A 20,644-nucleotide genomic window follows, 5' to 3' on the forward strand; every position below is an offset into this window, starting at 1 on the left:
ATTTTCGGAGTTATGATTTTTTTTATTTTTCACCTATCGCCGAGTACGATGAGATTTTTATTTATGGTGACGTGAATTATTGCGGTAGATGCTTGATTTTTTTTGTGTGCTAAGCTGATAGATAGGCCAATTCAGTATGGTAACATTTACTATCGTTAGATCTTTGAATGGAATTAAAAAAAAAATAATGCCAAGAAAGATAAAATTACCCAGTATGTTCACAACTTCAAGGGCGCTTAAAAAAAATAAAACATTGTCGTTTGTCAATATTACATACAAAATAGCCAGGGAGGCTCGCGGGCCACAAGTGACAGGTTCACGGGCCGCATGCTTATAGTCTGTTCGGAAAGAGAAGAGTCGTGGAATGTATTGGGCCCCATTCATTCCACGACTCTTCTCTTTCCGCACAGACTAACAAAATCAGATCAATACCCGATACCATAAGGTCAAAAGTTTTATGTTTTCCAAACAACGCAACTTCGATAAAATCGCACCAACAATGGAACATGCGCTAATTTTAAAATTCTACTCAAACCAAGTCAAGCTCGAAAACCCAGCACAATGACGTATAAAAAATAAATAATACTTTTTATAAAGAAAGTGTTTGTCTAAGAACAATGTACCTATAGTACCGCAGCGGGTTGTCGCTTAGACCAAAATTCTTTATATTTTTTTGCGTTTAATTTACGCATCGGCGGACTTATTTAACTTATTTTGTACCAACGGATTGTTCTTAAGACTTTTTTAACGTTTAGTTACATTGTTATTGTTGTTTAGTATTTGTAGACCGTGGAATATTAAATTGGGAGAAGTGATGAATTGCAAGTGATCGCAATGTTTTGGTGATTTAATTGATTTCAGGGTAATTTTTAGGTTATAAATAACACGGTTACCTGAAGGTCAATTCAAAGTTAACAATTTATTATGGATTTGATGTGGTTTAGATACGATGTTGGAGATCGCTCATGCTTATTGGTGCATGCGAAATGAAGTGATAGTCTTGCGTGAGATGCGCGCCGATCACTAAGACGATTGTCTAGGTCGTGTCAAAACCACAACAAACCCATAACAAGTTGTTAAATCGGAATCGGAAACGTACTCAATCTTATGTAATAGGTACCTATGTACAGTCAGCAGCAGAAGTTGCTAAGCAGGCCAGGTGTTCAAAATGATCTTGACGCGTTAAGCTCTTTATTGTTAAAAGAATAAGAACGTGTCAAAGTAATTTTGAACATCTCGCCCACTTATCAATTTCTGCTGCTGACTTTACCTACTACATATATAGTAATAAGTACCTAGTAGTAGTAATAGGTAAATATAAAATCCATCCACACCTTTTCGCCTGCCAAGTTTTACGTAAAGTGACACGGGTATAGGTAGAGCGAGCTGCAAAAGTGCATACCCAATGTATGAAATGGGCTAAGTTTTCGATTGAACCACTGTAATATTGGCATTGTAACGTTGAGCGCGCTCCAATTTCCAAAAGGCGTAAATAAACCTCGTAATTTATTATCAAAAAAAAATTACAGCTCAATCATACCAACCAGCCGCATCGAAAACCATGACACAGTATCGCGCATATCACAATGAGTAAGTAGCGAGCGTGAAATAAGGCCGACGTTGCGTCTACTTACACTCACAAGGTCGGAAGTACGTTTAGAGCGTTGTCGCATACGGCATTGCGTTATGGGGGCGCGAATTAGGGCTTGAGTCAGAAGGATGCTGTTCTTATTGGGGTTTCAGCACGCTTGTGGGCCAGGTTAAGTCTGAGCTCTGATTTTATACAATTATTAAGGACTAAGGTCGTGTTTTATACTGGACTTTTTGAAGCTATGAACGGTATGGGGAGAGAATAATATAGGAGACACCCGTGACGACGGCCGCGTGTCGCCTTTGTTGCGTCTGTTGATTTTTAACCGACTGCAACTAAGCTAGAAGGGTATCATTTCCAGCAATTTTATCCTCTAAGACTATAAATATAAGGTCTAATATTGTGTAGTTGTAGTAATGAATCGGCGTAATGCTTAGTAACGACATGATTAAGTTTTGTGCAATAATTGTGCGTGAAGTTACAATGTTAATGGCGTGGCGTGAGAGAATTTTGGCACAGACAATGACTAAAACAAATAATATTTACAATACTTACAGCTAGTACTTACACTTGTATATTTTTATTATTTAAAATTAAGTTCCTCTTTATAGAGTATGTGCGGAAAAAGGAGAGCCATAGAATGTATTGGTTCCCTTATAAGTATTCTACGACTCTTCTCTTTCCGCACTCCGCACAGAATCTACCTTAAGTTTTTTGACAGTTAAAAATCATAGGTTCATAAAAAATAAGCAGAAACAGAGAGATTGTAACTCTACAGTTCTATATTTCGGTCACCACGGTTTTATCCACGCAAATGAAAATTGACAAAGCTTAATCTGTAAAAATGCTACTAACTGTAACCAACTTCGGTAAGTGTAAGGCCTGAGTGGACGCTCGTGTTGGGCGTGCAGCGGGGCGGGGCGTGCGGCGTGCATGTTAAACAAATGCAAACGTATACGAGCGGTCTTAGTACACGGTGCTCAAATCACGTGTGAGCCCGACGCCACGCTGCACGCCCCGCCGAACGCTCCGTTTCGAGCGTCCACTCAAGCCTTGCACTAAGGATCAAATATAATGCAATTTTACCCTGAAATTGTTGAAGTTTATCCTACTTAAAGTAGAGAAATTTCACAAACACTTTTATCTTTTCGCGTCGAAAAAATCAATTAAAGCCTGACCCGACTCATTCCGAGTAATTTCTCACTCTCATTCTTCACTACACCATAGAGAAAAAAATACATAGAGTGCTCACTCCATACATCAGTTTTAGTACCAAAAAGACTTAGCATCTAGCATCGAGTAGCGGAACTATCAGTACTGCTACATCTATTGTCAAGTAGCAGTACTGATAGTTCCGCTACTCGATGCTAGATGTAGACACTGAAATTAATAGTCTGAACTGATGTATGGAGTGAGCACTCTTGTCTTACTATATTTCTCTATGACTACACACACACACACACACACACACACACACACACTACACTTCACAATCACAAAACACAAACACCATATCCCGACTAGAACAATTACACACCTGGAAACAAAGTGTATACCGATAGCGCTGCGTTTCCAGAAACAAAACACTATTAAAAAAAAAGAGTAATTGAACCTCTTTACTTAGCTTATCCTTCTGCCAGTCGAGTTCATTAGCGGAAAGAACTAAAGGGGCCCACTGATTAACAGTCCGCCGGACGGTATCGGCCTGTCAGTTAGAACAAAAACTTGACAGTTCCAAACAACTGACAGGCCGATATCGTCCGGCGGACTGGTAATCAGTGGGCCCCTTAAGACTCCACCGTGAGCACCGTTGCGAAACAAGTCTTACGAGTATCTACATAATAGACTGATAGTAACATACGACTCTTTGTTCTAAGAGTACCTAACTAAAACTACCTACTCTACCGTGTTGCTAAACAAGTCGTATCTTCATACTAGACTGATAGAGTCTGTGTGGAAAGTGAAGAGTCGTGGAATGTATGGGGCCCAGTACTTTCCACGACTCTTCTCTTTCCGAACAGACTCTAGTAACATACGACTCTTTGTTCTAAGAGTTGATTGAACTACAACTACCTAATCTACCGTGTTGTGAAAAAAAAACGTGTTTGCATTACTGGGTTCGTTGTAACATACGACTTTTTCCTATTATAAAACTAAGCGAAAAGGTCGGATCTGCAAAAATAAGAGGTTACAATAACATACGTTTTAAGGTTTAAGGTAACCTCATTTTTTTTGACCCGTTAAATGTCCACTCTCCTTTTCCTACCCCAGGCCCCACAGCCAACATGCCAATGCCAATCGCTAACGCTCCCTAGCGAACGAAACGCAACTGTCACTGTCACACTAATATGGTAGAGTGATAGAGAGACACAAAGCGATTCGATGGCGAAGCGATAGCGACTGTCACTTTGGCTAGGCCGCCAGGAACGTTCTACCTAATATAGTCTGAAGCTTCAGGGCTCAATGAGCAAGATTTTTGAATAAGACAATCTAAACTTATACGACTAGCCATAAGCCAAATGACGGTTCGTTAAAGCTCCTGCTAACGAAACCTTTTACGGGCGTTAACACAGACCGTAACCGAGACTGTAAACTTTACGACTGACTTTTGAAAGACGTACAGTCACCTGCAATTATATGTAAAAGCGAAGGCCGCAAAAATATCTGAAATGAACAAGCTTATTTGTAGAGCCATAAGCGCGTAGGTATCACTTATTTTTGCGGCCTATTATTATTTATTTTATTTTTCCGAAGAGTAATATTATTGCAGGTGACTGTACCTATGAATAAAAAATTAAAATTATTTGTAATCAACTGTACCATTATTATTTAGTCATATTTCATTAATACTAGCGACGCCATCCATTTCCACGCTTTAGTTAAAAATAGAAATGTTAATGTCATTTAGAATTTCAGAAAAAAGCAACCAACGTAAAAACTTTAGATATATATATGCAGGTGCGATACACCTTTTTTTAGGGTTCCGTACCCAAAGGGTAATTTAAGGTAGTGACACCAAGTAAACACTTCCGAATACAATCGAACACGTAAACTATCGATAAACCCATTCAGTAAAACTCAAAAACAAAGCACTTCCCAGCCATTTCCAATTTCCAAAAATCATAAAACAGAACAATCGGCAGCATTGTCAAATTCTCAAGACGTCCATACAGCGCGCCACCAACGTCTGTGTGCGCCTCACTAGTGTGCGTTTGAGTGTGTGCGTGCACCCACCCTAGGAACAGGCCCCGCCCCCTGATGCTCACACGGCTGACTTGGAATCAGATGGCTGGGCCAGTCGCTAGCCAGCCGTGACATCGTGAACGGTTGGCAGGGTATTTCTCACCCGATACTTTAGGGCATTAGGGTTACGCTACAGTAACCATCGAGACACCGAAAGGTTTTATCGACTGTGATGTTTGATGTGTTTGTGTTGGACTGTTAGTGTGATTTGAGGTAGGTGGTTTTTGATTTTTAGTGTTTAGGTTAGGTCTAAGTTTAGGTCATCTAGGATACCTAAGAGTCATTGATGCGTCTAGTGAAGTCGGAAGTTTAAGTGTCATCAGATGTTTTTAAAACCTATTTTGAGGTTAGGAAATCTGAATAGAGTTTTGAGACTTTTCATCAAGAATAATAGATTTTAAAACAAGACCATTAAGTGGTTAACATTATCGGAAAAATTTAAGAGACATATATACCTACATTTATTACAAAAATGTAAATGATTTAAATTAGATTTATATTGCAATATTAAAAGTTTTATTTGGCTCTACCGTGTGTTACGCGGTCTCTACTATTAAAGGCTCACTATTAACTATAAATTAATTAATATAATAGTAGCTGTTAATTAAGTATAATGTAAAGGTAAGGGTTTTAATATTCAAACAAATATAACAAACAATATTAATGCCTAGTTGTTATAGTTTAAATATTTTTTTAAAGATGGAAAATATTCCGAACGCAAAACCAATAATTACAATAATAAATGAAAGTAAAACTGAAATATTATCAACAAATTTATTTGTAATCGATGTACAAAAGCTACCTGTTCCAATAAAAAAAAACTGTATCCCTATCTGTAATTCGATATTATAGTTTGAGCCAAAGGTTGGCGTTACCCAAAATTGAAATAAAATACTCATTGTTATAGATAATTTGTAAAAGTAAACATTTGGCGTTATTGTGTTTTTTTTTTCTGTAATATGATATTTTATTTTAAAAGTTATCTGAGGAGATAAATGCGGTATAACTTACTAAGGGTAACTTTTGACGTACCAATCTCCTTAAATTTTGGGTCATAGTTTTTTTACATTAAAATGTAAGTTTTTTGATAAAATAAAACATTTTAATTAAAGTAAAAATACTGGTCTGTACGAAAAAGAAAAAAGCTAACCTTAAATAATTCGTCTGAAAGTACCTAAAAAATATTGAAACTATGAAAGAATATTCCTGAAAACATACCTTACTTACATTTAAAAAAAAAGATAAGAACATCCCTTAAACGTACTTAACTAATACATAACTACATAATAAATAGAACTAGTATAAAGAAATAATGAATCCAATGTATTAATTGATTGAGATTGATGTTTTTAACAAGGTTCGACCTACTCATATAAACGTCGAAATATAATTATTAAAAAAAAATACAATTTCCATCGGCAACTTTTATACGCAACAAAACTGATTAAAAAAATATCGACCCAAAGCAAACAAATGAAAAACGTCAATCGAAGAAACATCTGACGACTTTGATCCCACCGCCATGAAAGCATGTAAGTCCGAAATTTGTAATTTCGTTAAATAGAGATCTCGAGAGCATTGTTGGGAGCAAATAATTTTTGCGGTAAGCGATACTTGCGACACAATGGAGGACGGTCCTTTGCAACTCACAATAGACTTTTTTGTATGAATTGCTGAAATTAAATGGATGTAGAAGCGAAAATGTTATATTTTATATTGGGAAAACTATTAGGTATTTTGTTATATCTGCACTTTCAATCTAAACTAATATTGGTTACAGGTTTTTTAACTTAAAAACGAGGATTTAAGTCATAAAAAACGATAAATAATATTAAAACCTTATTTGATTAAATATTAAACAAGTGTCTTTTAGTTTAAGACAAAAAACTGCTTAGCGAGTGAACTACTTGATATAAAATAAAAGTAATAGTCAACACAAATAAACTTATTTGTACTTGACATCAAAGAACGCCATAAAATGTATAAAAATCAATAAATCGAGTGATGTCAAGTCAAGCGTGCCGACAAGCACATTCATTCACAGAACTATTATTTATTTCAAACTCTGTTCAAGTGTTGACACGCATTATAACAACTCAGAGGGGAATCGGCACTTTTGACATTTTTTTTGTCATATTAATGACATTTTTTGACAAAGAGAGACATAACCATTGACAGTTGCGCTCTCACTGTCATTACACGGCTAAATGTGTGAACGGTGTGTAATGTGACATTTTAGTGTTAAGTAATCGATGTCATTTTAAAGTTGAGGGTCTTAATTTTTGACACTAATCCCTGTTTGGCATTTCCTACCAAATTGGCATCTGATTTTTTGTTATTTTAATTAAACATTCATTTCTGAAGATCTTTGAGAATTAAACCCATATGGCATATTAATTAAAGTTATCATATAAAAACTGTTGTATCAGTCTTAGCAGTAATTTAAGGAAAAAACGATTAATAATCTAGTCAAAAGCGCACAGTAATAATTTTTCTCCCGACACAAGTATTGTTTTACTTAATGGGAGACTCCAGCCTTTTATGTAAAGTGTATCATAAGTTAAACCAAATAAACTATTTTGTATTTGTATTTTTTTTTGTATCAGCCAGATGAGTAATAATAAAAACCTTTAAATATATAATAGGTATATCATATTGGCTTCATTCCATTAAACCGTACTCTGAATTTAAGATTTCCTCTGTATAAGACTAAAAAATAAATTTAAGAGCCAGCTCAGCTTAAGGAAATGATTTTATGTAGTACGTTCAAATAATCTTCTTAAAACTGAGCGGGGCCGCCCCCGTCTTACGGCAAGATATGATACCGAAGTGTTATTAGCCAAAAAAATAATCCTTCTCAAAATAACAGGTCTCAATAGCCTCACCCTTAATAAGGATTAAGATATACCCTTTTTTAAGTAAAAAGCTTTTCATGTATTTGGGACATTTTTTTTGGTTTTTGATCCGAACGCCGGCAGTGTTTTAAATAGCCGGTTCGGTGATAAATGTATAATTTTTATTCAATTAATTTGTTTCGTTTTTGAAAGTAAGTGACATTAAAATTTTTGACTGATAAAAAAGCGTTTTGTACTGTCGTGCGAACGTTTAAGCTTATTATGCAAATGTGGTTTAAACTGTATTAAAATGCAGTAGCAAATGAATGATTAAGATTAGGTAATCGTTTTTAGGGTTCCGTAGCCAAATGGCAAAAAACGGAACCCTTATGGATTCGTCATGTCTATCTGTCTGTCCATCTGTCCGTCCGTATGTCACAGCCACTTTTTTCCGAAACTATAAGAACTATACTGTTGAAATTTGGTAAGTAGGTGTATTTTGTGAACCGCATTAAGATTTTCACACAAAAATATAAAAAAAAAACAATAAATTTTAGGGGTTCCCCATACTTAGAACTGAAACACAGAATTTTTTTTTTATCAAACCCATACGTGTGGGATATCTATGGATAGGTCTTCAAAAATGATATTGAGGTTTCTAATAACATTTTTTTCTAAACTGAATAGTTTGCGCGAGAGACACTTCCGAAGTGGTAAAATATGTGTCCCCCCTGTAACTTCTAAAATACGAGAATGATAAAACTAAAAAAAATATATGATGTACATTACCATGTAAACTTCCACCAAAAATTGGTTTGAACGAGATATAGTAAGTAGTTTTTTTTAATACGTCATAAATCCCCTAAATACGGAACCCTTCATGGGCGAGTCCGACTCGCACTTGGCCGCTTTTTATTTCATTAAGCGCTGTATAAAATACACAAAAAATTAAAACATTATATTTAAGTAAAATGAATACGTTTCGCCATAAAAAATGATGTGGAAAACCAAACTAAAATAATTTATTTAAGTAAAATAAATACAACTGGGTAAAAAAAAACTGCGTCTAAATAAAATACCTCAAATTCCATACGAAGTAATCACCAGCACCTAAGTTTGTGCATGTCGGCTGTAAACAGAATGACTAAAACATATTTGAATAGAGTACCTTATTCAAAAAGGCGAAATGAGCTCGAATCATTAGTATGAATGGGTCGGATTCCTACGAGATCACGGGTCAAACGCGGCGCAGAACCAAAACACCATAAGTCTATTTCTAACGTTTTTGGACTTATGTTTTTTTAGTAGCGTAGGATATAATTCAGTAGTAGCCGGTAGAAAGGCGATGTTCTACACATCACAATAGTGGACGATTGATTTATCGTGCCGACAAATCAGACGGCGGGTAGAGATAGCAGGAATGGCATGTGATACACACAAGTAAAGTACAGGGTACAAAAAATTTAACGATACAGATCACTTAATAAAATGTTTCTTGGATTTTTTACTTGGTAGAAATTGTTGGCTAACTAATTTGTAACTAAGATTCTCTTTATTCTGATTAACACCAGAAAAACAACTCTTAAAAAGTACTTTCTGGCCTGCTAAACATAGTTTTTATTAGGCTGTGGACCTATCTGTATTCGGCTATTCTTAATTTTCATGGGTTATTATTAAAAAAAATGTTTTGCATTATAAAATAGTAAACTCAGAAAAATAGTAGCTATACTTAGTCCTTAGCTGCCACTGAAGAATAAACATTTTGTAAATCTATTAAAAGTTCTATCACAAGTAACTCAAATAATTCTTAAAAATATTGTACTTAGGTACTCTACATCTTTGAATTTCATAAGAGATTAGATAGGTTAAGGTAGGTTTGTTTTATGGCAATCCTGAAATGTTACGCGTTTCTGAGTAAAACCAAATTATTACTAAAGAAAATGCGGACAAACAATACATTATGTCTTGAAACTTTATGGGAAACAATAGAGACCCATCCTTTAACCATTACAAAATCTGTCGGTAAATTTTCCAATAATCACCAATAAGTTGCTATCGGTATCGGTCACCAGAGTCAATGGAACAAATCGCCCGGCGCAACCTCCGAGAGATGGTAATTTATATCTATTCTGACGACCGTCTAATAGAGCTTAAAGCGCTAAGTGTGCGGTAGACAGCAGGCGGCATTCAAACAACATGTTAGAATACATAGGTATTAATGATTAAATATAATAGGTACCTAACCAAAATATCTTCAAAAACATATAAGATACATGTTTTTATAAAATGATTAATTTTTCCTTTTCATTGAACGATTTTTTTCTAATAATATAGATAGGTAATGTAGCTATGTATTAACACAAAATTTAATCGATAAAATAATATATACGGCAAGAGACAGATACAAAAAATTCCTCGTTAGACTTTTTTAAAGTGACAATTATTTTAATTATTTTACAGTTACATCATTTTTGCAATTGGCGTCTCAATTTGCTAATTATGATGTCTTATCTTGGTTACCGTATGTTTTTTTTATGTTTTTTTCGTACCAAGTTTACTTTTATGTTCATTTAACTGAACAGTACACAGTACAGTCGACGTCAAAGATATGTTTACATTTTTTGCCTTATTGTAACGGAGTAAGCTGTAAAGTGTAAACATATTTTTGACGTCGACAGTACCTACTAGATATTACATATAGTTGGTCAAACCAATTTTTCAGTCAGTAAGAACCAGAAAAACTATACTCATCCTTTTCTTTTGGGTGGTAATAGTACTAGTGTAAGACAAATATAGTATGATTATCTCTGTCTATGTTTGAAATGAGACAGTCTTTTGACAAACTATATGTAGTACCAAGCACCGTGTATTTGAGACTAAACAGTAAAAAAAAACTCTATTCTCGCATTTAAAAATAATGAACGCAAATATCAAAGCGTGACACTCGAAAGTCAAAGCTTTATGAAATGTTTCTAGAGCCGTAATATTAATTATGTGGGTAGGACATAAAAGCTCCCTTTAAAAACGTGAATAGGAAGCGAGCTTTGACGCTACAACTTAACTGGAGGGTACTTGTCTAAATAGATGTATGTTTTGTATGTTTTTGTATGTGGCACACACGCATGCGGATTGTATGGTGATATTTGAGGGTTTCGTTCACTTTGATTTATATGTGACGTTATCTATGAAAAGGGACTTTATTGTCGATGGCGCTTACGCCATTATTAACGATGCTCCGATATAAATACAATGCCGCGCGACGCTGTGCAGCGTAAGCGCCATCGACAATAAAGTCCCTTTTCATAGATAATGCCCCATATAGTCTCTAAAACCTGAGGGCCTACCGCGAACCACGTTCGACATGTTGCCTCCCTGTCACACTTGCGTACAAATTCACAAGTGCGACAGAGAGGCAACACGTCGAGCGTGGTTCGCAGTAGGCCCTCTGGTATTCAATGTCTTGCTTGCTGAATTGACGCAAAAATATTAGCTAAGCTAAAATGAGAAATAATCAAATCATAGTTTAATACTTCTCTTAGTAGCAGATAGCTGCTTCCCGCTCTTGCGGCTCTTGTAAAACGGGCAAGCTTTTCTTCACAAAAATGTAAAATCTGTTCGTATATCAACTTCCCAATTGCTCTGAATAAAACTTTTCAATTACCTTTTTACCCATTTTTTTATTTTTTTTTTTATATATGTGATATTAACTTTTTAGTTTGGACACTTGTAACTTAGTAACAGTTTACAGTTTCTTTATGTTTGCGGTGTGATTATTGTTATTAAAAATACAAAAATAAACTTTAAATTTTCCTATCCTCCAATACCGCCGCTAAACATGGCCGCCATCGCAACACTATCACAAACACAAAAAACTATTGGCATCCATTCCGCTAAGGACCGCGCATTAGCCCCACCTGCGCCGAATAGGAATCAAAGGGAACCTAATGAGCTGTACACATCAGACATCCGATCCTATGGTAATGCGTCTCAAAGATGGAGGTTTCCTAGTCTAAGGCACTAGGAAACTGGGAATATACAGTGTTTAACATATGGCCTGTAGATGACGGCCTCCTTTTGATATCGAATACTCTTTTATACTTTTTCTAATGTTTTGTCACATTTTTTCCTATGTCTGTCACTCTTGTCAATTAAATAAAAATTACACGTATTTTGCAAGATTTCTACGTTTTAATAGCTAATTAAGCCCACAAGATCTTCATTGGTCTTCGAGCCGGTCCTAGTGTTATGTTTGAACCGCGCACTAAGTTATGAGCTACAAAATGTTTCGCACTCCTATAAAGACAAGAAGTCTCACACGCGCAGAGCGCGATGCAAAAACGGAGGTAATCAGAGTGTCCAAATCTTCGCTCTCGCACTCCGCGACTATTCGACCAGCAGACACGACGTTCGTCGCCGGTAGCAGCCACATGGAAACCTCAGCGCACAGCGATGTGTCGCACCCGCTGCCAGCGCACAGCATGGTATCAAAATCCTCGTCTGCCATACGGAAAAGGTTAGAATATGAGCGCGCTAAAGAAAAGGCCAAGATTGCCAATGAGTTGTTAGATTTGAAGTATGAGGCAGAACTAGCCGACCTAAAGTCAGAAAAATACAGTTCACACCAAAGTACTGGTAAAAGCTCACGTCATAGTTCCCGCATTAGCGACGCCAGTAAGAGCACTCGTCAAAATGTTGAAGACTGGATGGATCGTAGCGCGCGAGAAGTTGATCCGTTCCTGCCCGCCCCCGAGGATGATGATAACCTGGGCGGCCGCAACCAGCCGGCACCTCCCCTCGCCGACTCTGATGGTACGATTAAGCTACTCGCAGCCGCATTAAATAATTTGACGATCGCTTCCACTAAAGATAAGTCACACGCCAACATTTTGAGCCGCATATGTACGCCGCGAGATTTACCGAAATATTCCGGCGATCCGCTCGAATGGCTGCAATTCAAACAAGCGTTTGAGGAGTCAACTGACGTTTGTAAATTTACCCCGAAGGAAAACTTATGGAGATTACGTAAGTGTCTGCATGGACAAGCTAAAGAAACCGTGTCAGCCCTGCTTATGACCGCCGCCTCTCCTGATCGTATTATGGCGACACTTGAACTTCGTCACGGCGACCCCGAGTGTATTATAAGTAGACTCATTCATGACATAAAGAAGCTTCAGACCATGTCCCAAGAGTACCAGAAAGATATAGTCAATTTTTCTGTCAAAGTTCAAAACTTTGTGGAGTCTGTAAAGGCAGTGGGGCGCGAGGAGTACGTGCAAGGGCTTAGTATTGTTCCATTGCTAATATCGAAACTACCTCCAGTACTCATTTCGAAGTGGTCAGACTATAGCTATCCACTAATCAAGGACGGAGCAAAGTCACGTTTGAATATTATGTCCGACTTTCTCAACATGGAAGCTCTCAAAATTACCACGACCGCCAACATTCATCTACAAAGTTATCGCCCTGAACAGAATAAACAAAAGCAATACGATACTATTACTAAAGTTGCACCGAAAACGCAAGCAATTTTACTACAAACTGACCAACGCGACGACGAAGGGAAGGACGATAAGTGCCTCTTTTGCCGCACTCAATGTCATAAGTTGCCTGATTGTAAGAAATTTAAACGCGCTTTACGTAAAGACAGATGGCGCCACGTTAAGAAGTACGGACTTTGCTACAAATGCATATCGCAACGCCACGATCGTGAGACTTGTTCTGCACCTGTGTGCGACAAGGATGAATGCGGAGGTGCACACCACAGTCTACTGCACTACATAGAAAACGGTAAAGATGGCAAAGCTTCAACTTCGCGCCCGGTTGACGTTAACGTCAGCGCTATGCCACAGCCCGAGTCAACCTCAGTCACGGAGTCTACACCATCGAGTTCTAAAATACAGTCAGCATCGCATGTAACAGAAGCTGCGACGTGCTCTATAGACACAGAAAAGCGCGTACTATTGAAAGTAGTTCCTGTCAACATTCACGGACCGAACGGCGTATTTAGTACGACTGCATTTTTGGACGACGGGTCTTCGATTTCGTTATTCAGCTCTGAGCTAGCAGCGCGCGCCGGCCTCTCCGGCCGCAACGAAACCATGCGCGTGTGCGGCGCCTGGAAAGACGACGAGCTTGTGCACGAAGCAACTGTACTGACTATACGTATTTCTAGTGCTAGTGGTAGTACACATGAATTAAATGTACGTAGCGTTCAACAATTAAGTATACCTGTACAAAATGTTAACATAGTAGACTGCGACAAGTATGAGCATTTGAAAAAACTTAAAACTCAACTTCCTTTTGCTAAGATTTCTAAGCCAGAGTTGTTAATAGGCCAGGACAATTATAATTTACTTGTACCTTTAGAAGTATGCTTAGGGCCTAATAACGAACCGTCAGCTACACGTACCCCCTTAGGTTGGTGTATACACGGGCCAGCACATGTGCCATGCGCGTCACGTGCCGCACGCTCCGCGCGTTCGGCGCACGCCACGCTCAACCTCTGCGTGGTGCCTGAGGAAGACGCCGTCGCGCACGCATTGCGTGAGCTACACGACGAGGTACGCCGCTCGTTTGCAATCGACTCTTTGGGAGTTGCAGGTAAGCCTAGAGAGAATGCTGACGATGTGAAAGCGCAGGAAATGTTAGAGAAGTCTGCAGTGCTCACCAATGGCAGGTGGTCAGTGGGTCTACCGTGGAAAGATCCGCACGTCAGCTTGCCCGATAGTTACCCTAGCGCTTTTAAGCGGCTTCAGGGTGTAGAAAAGAAGATGCTAGCTGATAAAGCGTATGGACTCAGGTACGAGGAACGTGTCAACCATTTGTTTGAAAACGATTTCGCTCGGGAAATGGCCGACACGTCACTCACGCCTAATACGTGGTACTTACCACATTTCGGAGTTGACAACCCGAACAAGAAGAAGCTACGTTTGGTTTATGACGCAGCAGCCAAAAGTCAAGGCAAGTCTCTAAACGACTTCCTTCTCACGGGTCCGGATTTACTCGTTTCCTTGTTCGGCATTATGGTTCGTTTTCGAGAGGATAGGGTAGCCGTAACCGGTGACATAAAAGATATGTTTTTGAGAATTAAAATTAACCCCGTAGATCAGAACGCCCTCAGATTCCTGTGGAGAGGTAGGAACCCCACAGGCCCAGTGAAGACGTACGCGATGACGTCGCTGATTTTCGGCGCGAACTGCTCGCCCTTTGTTGCCCAGTACATTAAGAACAAGAACGCTAGCAGGTTCGAGTCTACGTTTCCAGCTGCCGTCGCTGCTATACACCGCCAGCACTATATGGACGACTATATTGATAGTCTGCCGGATGAAGCTACCGCTATCAGTATGGTAAAGAATATTCGCGATATTCACAGCGCGGGAGGTTTCGAAATCCGCAACTGGACGTGTAATAGCGCAAATGTGCTCGACACTATACCTAAGGATATTTTAGGTAATACAGCTGTGAGGTTTGGACTGGACGAACATGACGAAGGTGAGCGCACTCTTGGACTGATTTGGTACCCTGCCAAGGATGAACTGGGGTTCGATGTTTCATTCAAGCGCATTCCCGACACCGTCATCAAAGGCGAACAAAGACCTACGAAGAGGGTTATGTTGCGTGTTATTATGTCAGTTTTTGACATTTTTGGGTTCTTGTCACCTTTCACTACACAAGGCAAAGTTATGCTGCAAGATACCTGGCGTCTCCATATCGACTGGGACGATATTATTCCAGATGAATTGTATAAAAAATGGTGCAGTTGGTTGGAATTACTGAAGGTTATTGGAGAAATTCGCCTGCCAAGATGGTACCAGTCATGCGCTGCTAGGTGTAAGGTGGGAGATGAGTTGACCAAAACTTTACCAGGCTCTTCTTTTCATGCCGTGACCGGCCAATGCTACAGTGACTTAGAACTGCATTTATTCAGTGACGCCTCACTTAAGGCAATGTCAGCGGTTGCGTACTGGCGTTGGAAGAGTAACGATCAGATATTTGTCGCGTTTGTTGCCAGCAAAAGCCGAGTATCTTCGGTGAAAACTCAAACTGTGCCACGATTGGAACTTCAAGCTGCGTTGCTAGCAGCTCGACTCGCTGACTCAATAGCGAAGGCACATCGTTTGCACGTCACACGGCGATACTTTTGGTGTGATTCAAGTACGGTGCTACACTGGATTGGCAACAACACTCGTCGATACAAGACTTTCGAAGCTAACAGATTAGGCGAGATTGACGACCTCTCACAAGCCTCTGAGTGGAGATATGTACCTACAGGACTGAACGTGGCGGACATTGCTACCAGAGAAACGTTCAATTATCAGTCTTTTCTTAATGAGTGGTTCAAGGGACCCGAGTTTTTGTACAGCGATGAGACTTACTGGCCAGCGAACGTCCTGGAACCCGAAAATGAAGTCGGCGCTGAAGCTTGCATGACCGTAGTACAAAACTCGCCTACATGTTTCTCGGTTCCCGAACCTGAGCGCTTCTCCTCGTGGCTACGATTTCTGCGATCTACCGCTTGTGTTCTCAAGTTTGTAAATACATGCAGAGGTATAGCACTTGACGACTACGCCCTGATGGAGCAAGCAAAGCAGTTAATCTTGCGGCAAGCTCAGGAAGACTCGTTTGCCAGTGACATACAAGCAGTAAAGGCAGTTAAAGACTTGCCACGCGACAGTCGGCTGAGAAATCTATCTCCCTACTTGGACGAGAACAATGTTTTACGCGTAAGCGGGCGCATTGATGCTGTTTCTGACGTACCTCAGGACGCGAAAAGGCCCATTATTCTTGACGGACGGCATCCTACTACCAAGCTTTTGGTCAAGCACTATCATGTGAAGGCCCCGCACGGACACCAAGAAGCGGTAGTAAACGATTTGAAACAAGAATTTTGGATAATCCAATTGCGACCTACTGTCAAAAATGTTGCGTCTCGTTGCATGTTCTGCAGGTTAAGAAAGGCTACCCCACAAGTGCCTCGGATGGGTGACTTACCTCAAGCGCGCATGGCGCATCATCAACGTGCATTCACCTATTGCGGGATCGATCTGTTTGGGCCTATGGAAGTCACAGTAGGCAGACGTCGAGAAAAACGTTACGGCGTTTTGTTTACTTGCCTAACCGTTCGTGCAGTCCACATAGAAGTCGTTCACACACTTACTACCGACTCACTGATCATGGCGCTTCGACGAATGGCGTCTCGACGTGGGTGGCCGTCGCATATTTACTCCGACAACGGCACGAACCTACGCGGAGCAGACGTCGAATTGCGAAGATCCATACAGGAGCTCGACGAAGAATCACTAAGAGCCGCAGCTCTTAACAATCAAGTTCGCTGGACTTTTATTCCGCCCGCCAGCCCCCATTGGGGTGGGGCGTGGGAGCGCTTGATTCGGACCGTAAAGCGATCTCTTCGTGTCATTTTAAAAGAACGAGCGCCCCGAGACGAAACTCTAAATACTCTACTAGCGGAAGTAGAAGGTATTGTCAACGGTCGACCACTAACACACGTGTCGGTAGAGCCGGGCTCCTCTGAAGCGCTTACACCCAACCACTTTCTTATAGGTTCTTCGTCCAGGTTGCCAGTACATGGCGTATTTGACGATTCGGACTTAGCCATAAGGAAGCAATGGCGAATAGCGCAGCGATTGGCCGACATGTACTGGAAACGTTGGATGAAGGAGTTCCTCCCGCTTCTGTTACCGAGAAAGAAGTGGCAACAGGAGCAGAAGCCAATGAGTGTTGGTGACCTAGTGCTTGTCGTTGACCCTGATTCACCTCGAAACGTATGGCCACGAGGCCTAATAAAAAGTGTTCTGCCTGGAAAAGACGGCCGTATCAGAGTAGTCGACATCAGCACCGCTACCGGCGTGCTGCGCCGGTCTGTGGCGCGCGTGGCTCCTGTACCCTTAGCTGATTAGTGCTAGTTTGCGCACTAGGGTGGGGAGTGTAGATGACGGCCTCCTTTTGATATCGAATACTCTTTTATACTTTTTCTAATGTTTTGTCACATTTTTTCCTATGTCTGTCACTCTTGTCAATTAAATAAAAATTACACGTATTTTGCAAGATTTCTACGTTTTAATAGCTAATTAAGCCCACAAGATCTTCATGGCCGATTGCAAGATTATCACAAACACAAAAAAAACCTATTGGCATCTATTCCGCTAAGGACCGCGCGTTAGCCCCACCTGCGCCGAATCAAAGCGAACCTAATGAGCTGTGCGCGGAACATATCAGACATCCGATCCTATGGTAATGCGTCTCAAAGATGGAGGTTTCTTCGTATTAGGTATGGAGCGAAGTAACGGAGACTGACAATTTAAGGTATTTAAGGTCCGATTTTCTGATTGATTAGTGTAAAGTGCGAGTTCATACCTTTACCTACATTTGCCACTTGCGTTGCGTCTAGTAGCGAGCATTTCGTACATTTTGTACACTTAAAATAAATGCCTCATATAGTTAAAATCTAAAATTTGGTTTTAAACAATAAGAAAAAATAATTATAACTAAATGTGTAATGAGACTAATGAGTGAGCAACTAAGTCTTCAGTTTCCGTTAAATCCATTTGTCTAAATCTAAAATACTCGTATTTAAGTGTTTTTGTAAATAACTATAACATCTGTAAGAAATACTTTTACTTAACCTATTCACTTACTTATACTTTCGTGATATGATGCTAAAAGAGTTTGTAGGTATCCTACAAATAAATTACAAAGTTTGAACTTAAAATATGACAAGTACTTATAGCAATTTTTTGTTCTCTCAAATCTTTATTATAACGAATAATTAACTACTTCTGTTATTATATAATTAAAGACTCAGCGTCCACGTCAATAATAACCTAAATTCGATACCTTATTAAATAATTCATCCAAAAAAACCTAAAATCTCACTTACCACCTTCTGCCTCACTATCGGCAACATTATCTCCAACTCACAATTTTAAAATACCGACTTAGCGGGTTTCCCTTTGACGGAGCCAGACGGCCACTTACGTATAAAAACTGTTTTTTCTGTCGTTACTTAGCGTAGAAATTCCGTTTTTGATCCAAAGGTGAATTTAAGTTTGTCTGCTGCGACATTGTGAAATTATGCGGTATTTGCTGAGTGTAAAAACGTTTGCTTTAACTTGAAAATGAGCCCTAGATAAACTTATACGTCCCTACAGTAAAGACGAGAAAGCAACTGTGTCTGTCTGTCTGTCTGCTACTTCGCCTACTTCACGATTAAACCGATGAACCCATTTAGGCGAACATACTAGTGGCTCTGTGAGCTGTAGACCTCGCGAGTATAGCTTATTGGGACCGTGCACGATGACAGCGCCACACAGCGGTTTGATCAATCAACAATACAAAGATTTTAATTTATTAAAAAAAAATACGAAGTTTAAGAAAAAAAAAATACAAAAAGTTGTATCTTACTGGGGATCGAACCCAGACTTTCTGTGTGCAAACAAAAAAAGCGATTGTTTACAAAACGCGCCATGATAGTTCTTAGCTGAGCTGACGAAATTCGGCTACTCATTCTCGAGTACAAACTAAATATCTAAATACCGCCTAAACCAGCAATACAATTTTTCTGCATTTTTTGCCATTTACTATGTAAATATGTCTCAAAAAGAAAATACTCTTATGATATCGATACGACTATTTGTTTAAGCGCGAGGTATGAAAACTCCTCCATTTTTGAAAATTTCCAAAAACGGGATCGACAAAAAAAATTATTTACTCATAGAATCTGGTCACAAAATTTCACAAGAATCGGTTGAGAATTGCGACCTGTAGAGGAGAACATCCGGACATACAAAAGCAAAATGCCCGAGTCAAAACGTAGACCTTTTCGCTACGCTTCGGTCAATTAAGAAATAGTTTAAGACACGGCGTACAGGGCGTAGACAATGTTGCGGGCAAGATAATCCCACATAAATGCGGGCTAAAAACTGCTTAAATTTTTCACAAAAATATTACTCAAACTCAAACTCAATGCGGGCTAAAAACTGCTTAAATTTTTCACAAATATATTATTATTTTTATCCATCCTTACGGTAAACTTCGTAAAATATACATATATAGATAGGTACTTAGATAAAAGTCTTGACAAAAAAAACAACGGGTTGCACTCCGGGAGTGCCGACAGAAATGAAAACTCAATGACTAGTCCAAAATGTCTGCAGCACTATGTATAATTGACCCATCCTCCTTTCTATTGAAAAACTTTAGTTCCGAAATTGCTGGTCAGTGAGCTTGTTTAAAATTCGAAATTCAAATTTGTAGCGTTAATTGTTTAATATTCGAATAGAAATTGTAAAGTTACCTTGCAGACCTCGCATCTAAATATATGGTCATGATATTTTGAGTTTTGTTCACCAGTACTAGTTCACTTTTATTAGCGATTTCATCAAGATGTAGCTTTATTGAATTATATTTGAGTGATATAAAGTTAGAATGTAACTGTGAGATCCTCGTATTTCAGCCCGTACAAGATTGAGCTTTATTGCTTAATATAAAAGTCCAGTTTTAAATAATTGACCTGATTATGATACGTTATTACTAAAGTTCTTTGGTGAATAAAAACGAAACAGCAGGCTCAGGCATACATTTTCGCCGCGCGGTAGAAAGAGAGGGTTACGCCTTACGCCTTACGCTGCGCGCTGTCTCGAGTTTATAATTTTTTCCCCACCTCAAAAAGTGCACAGCGCCGCTAAAGAAGTTTTCACTTTAAAAATGCACTTTGCTCAAATACATCCAAAGGCCATAATTTGATATCAGTTAGGAATTACATAAGTAAGTATATAAAACTGAGTCAACATAATGCCTTAAGGCATTAAGTCCACCTTTTGTAGTGTCAACTTTGCGTGCACTTTTGCATAAACCGGCCCTTTTATTTAAAATGCTACACAACTTACAGAAATCCCTTCGCACGGTTACAGCAAGTCCACTTGTATTAGCTAATTACACTAATTAGAAACAAGTTTTC

The 20,644-nt window shown here is 39.1% G+C and overlaps 2 protein-coding genes across 4 annotated transcripts in view; both read left to right on the top strand.

Annotated features, from left to right (window-relative positions):
• Nucleotides 1-4,674: 4,674 nt before the first annotated feature.
• The window catches only part of LOC134654620 (paired box protein Pax-6), a 93,488-nt gene continuing 77,518 nt past the window's right edge, over nucleotides 4,675-20,644 (top strand). For all 3 annotated transcript variants that reach the window (XM_063510086.1, XM_063510087.1, XM_063510088.1), the window contains exon 1: nucleotides 4,675-5,047. The gene's annotated coding sequence lies outside the window, so the exon portion shown is untranslated. The remainder of the gene's footprint in view (nucleotides 5,048-20,644) is intronic.
• On the top strand, nucleotides 14,224-17,585 carry LOC134654834 (uncharacterized). The gene has a single exon (XM_063510305.1). It carries the CDS (start codon nucleotides 14,310-14,312, stop codon nucleotides 17,583-17,585), a length of 3,276 nt encoding a protein of 1,091 aa, XP_063366375.1. The 5' UTR covers nucleotides 14,224-14,309.

Source organism: Cydia amplana, chromosome 15 (genome assembly GCF_948474715.1).
Source record: "Cydia amplana chromosome 15, ilCydAmpl1.1, whole genome shotgun sequence".
NCBI classification, from domain to species: Eukaryota; Metazoa; Arthropoda; class Insecta; order Lepidoptera; family Tortricidae; genus Cydia; species Cydia amplana.

Bases quoted from the DNA above. Each gene is read 5' to 3' on its own strand.
- LOC134654834 (XM_063510305.1), top strand. From the start codon at position 14,310: ATGTTAGAGAAGTCTGCAGTGCTCACCAATGGCAGGTGGTCAGTGGGT.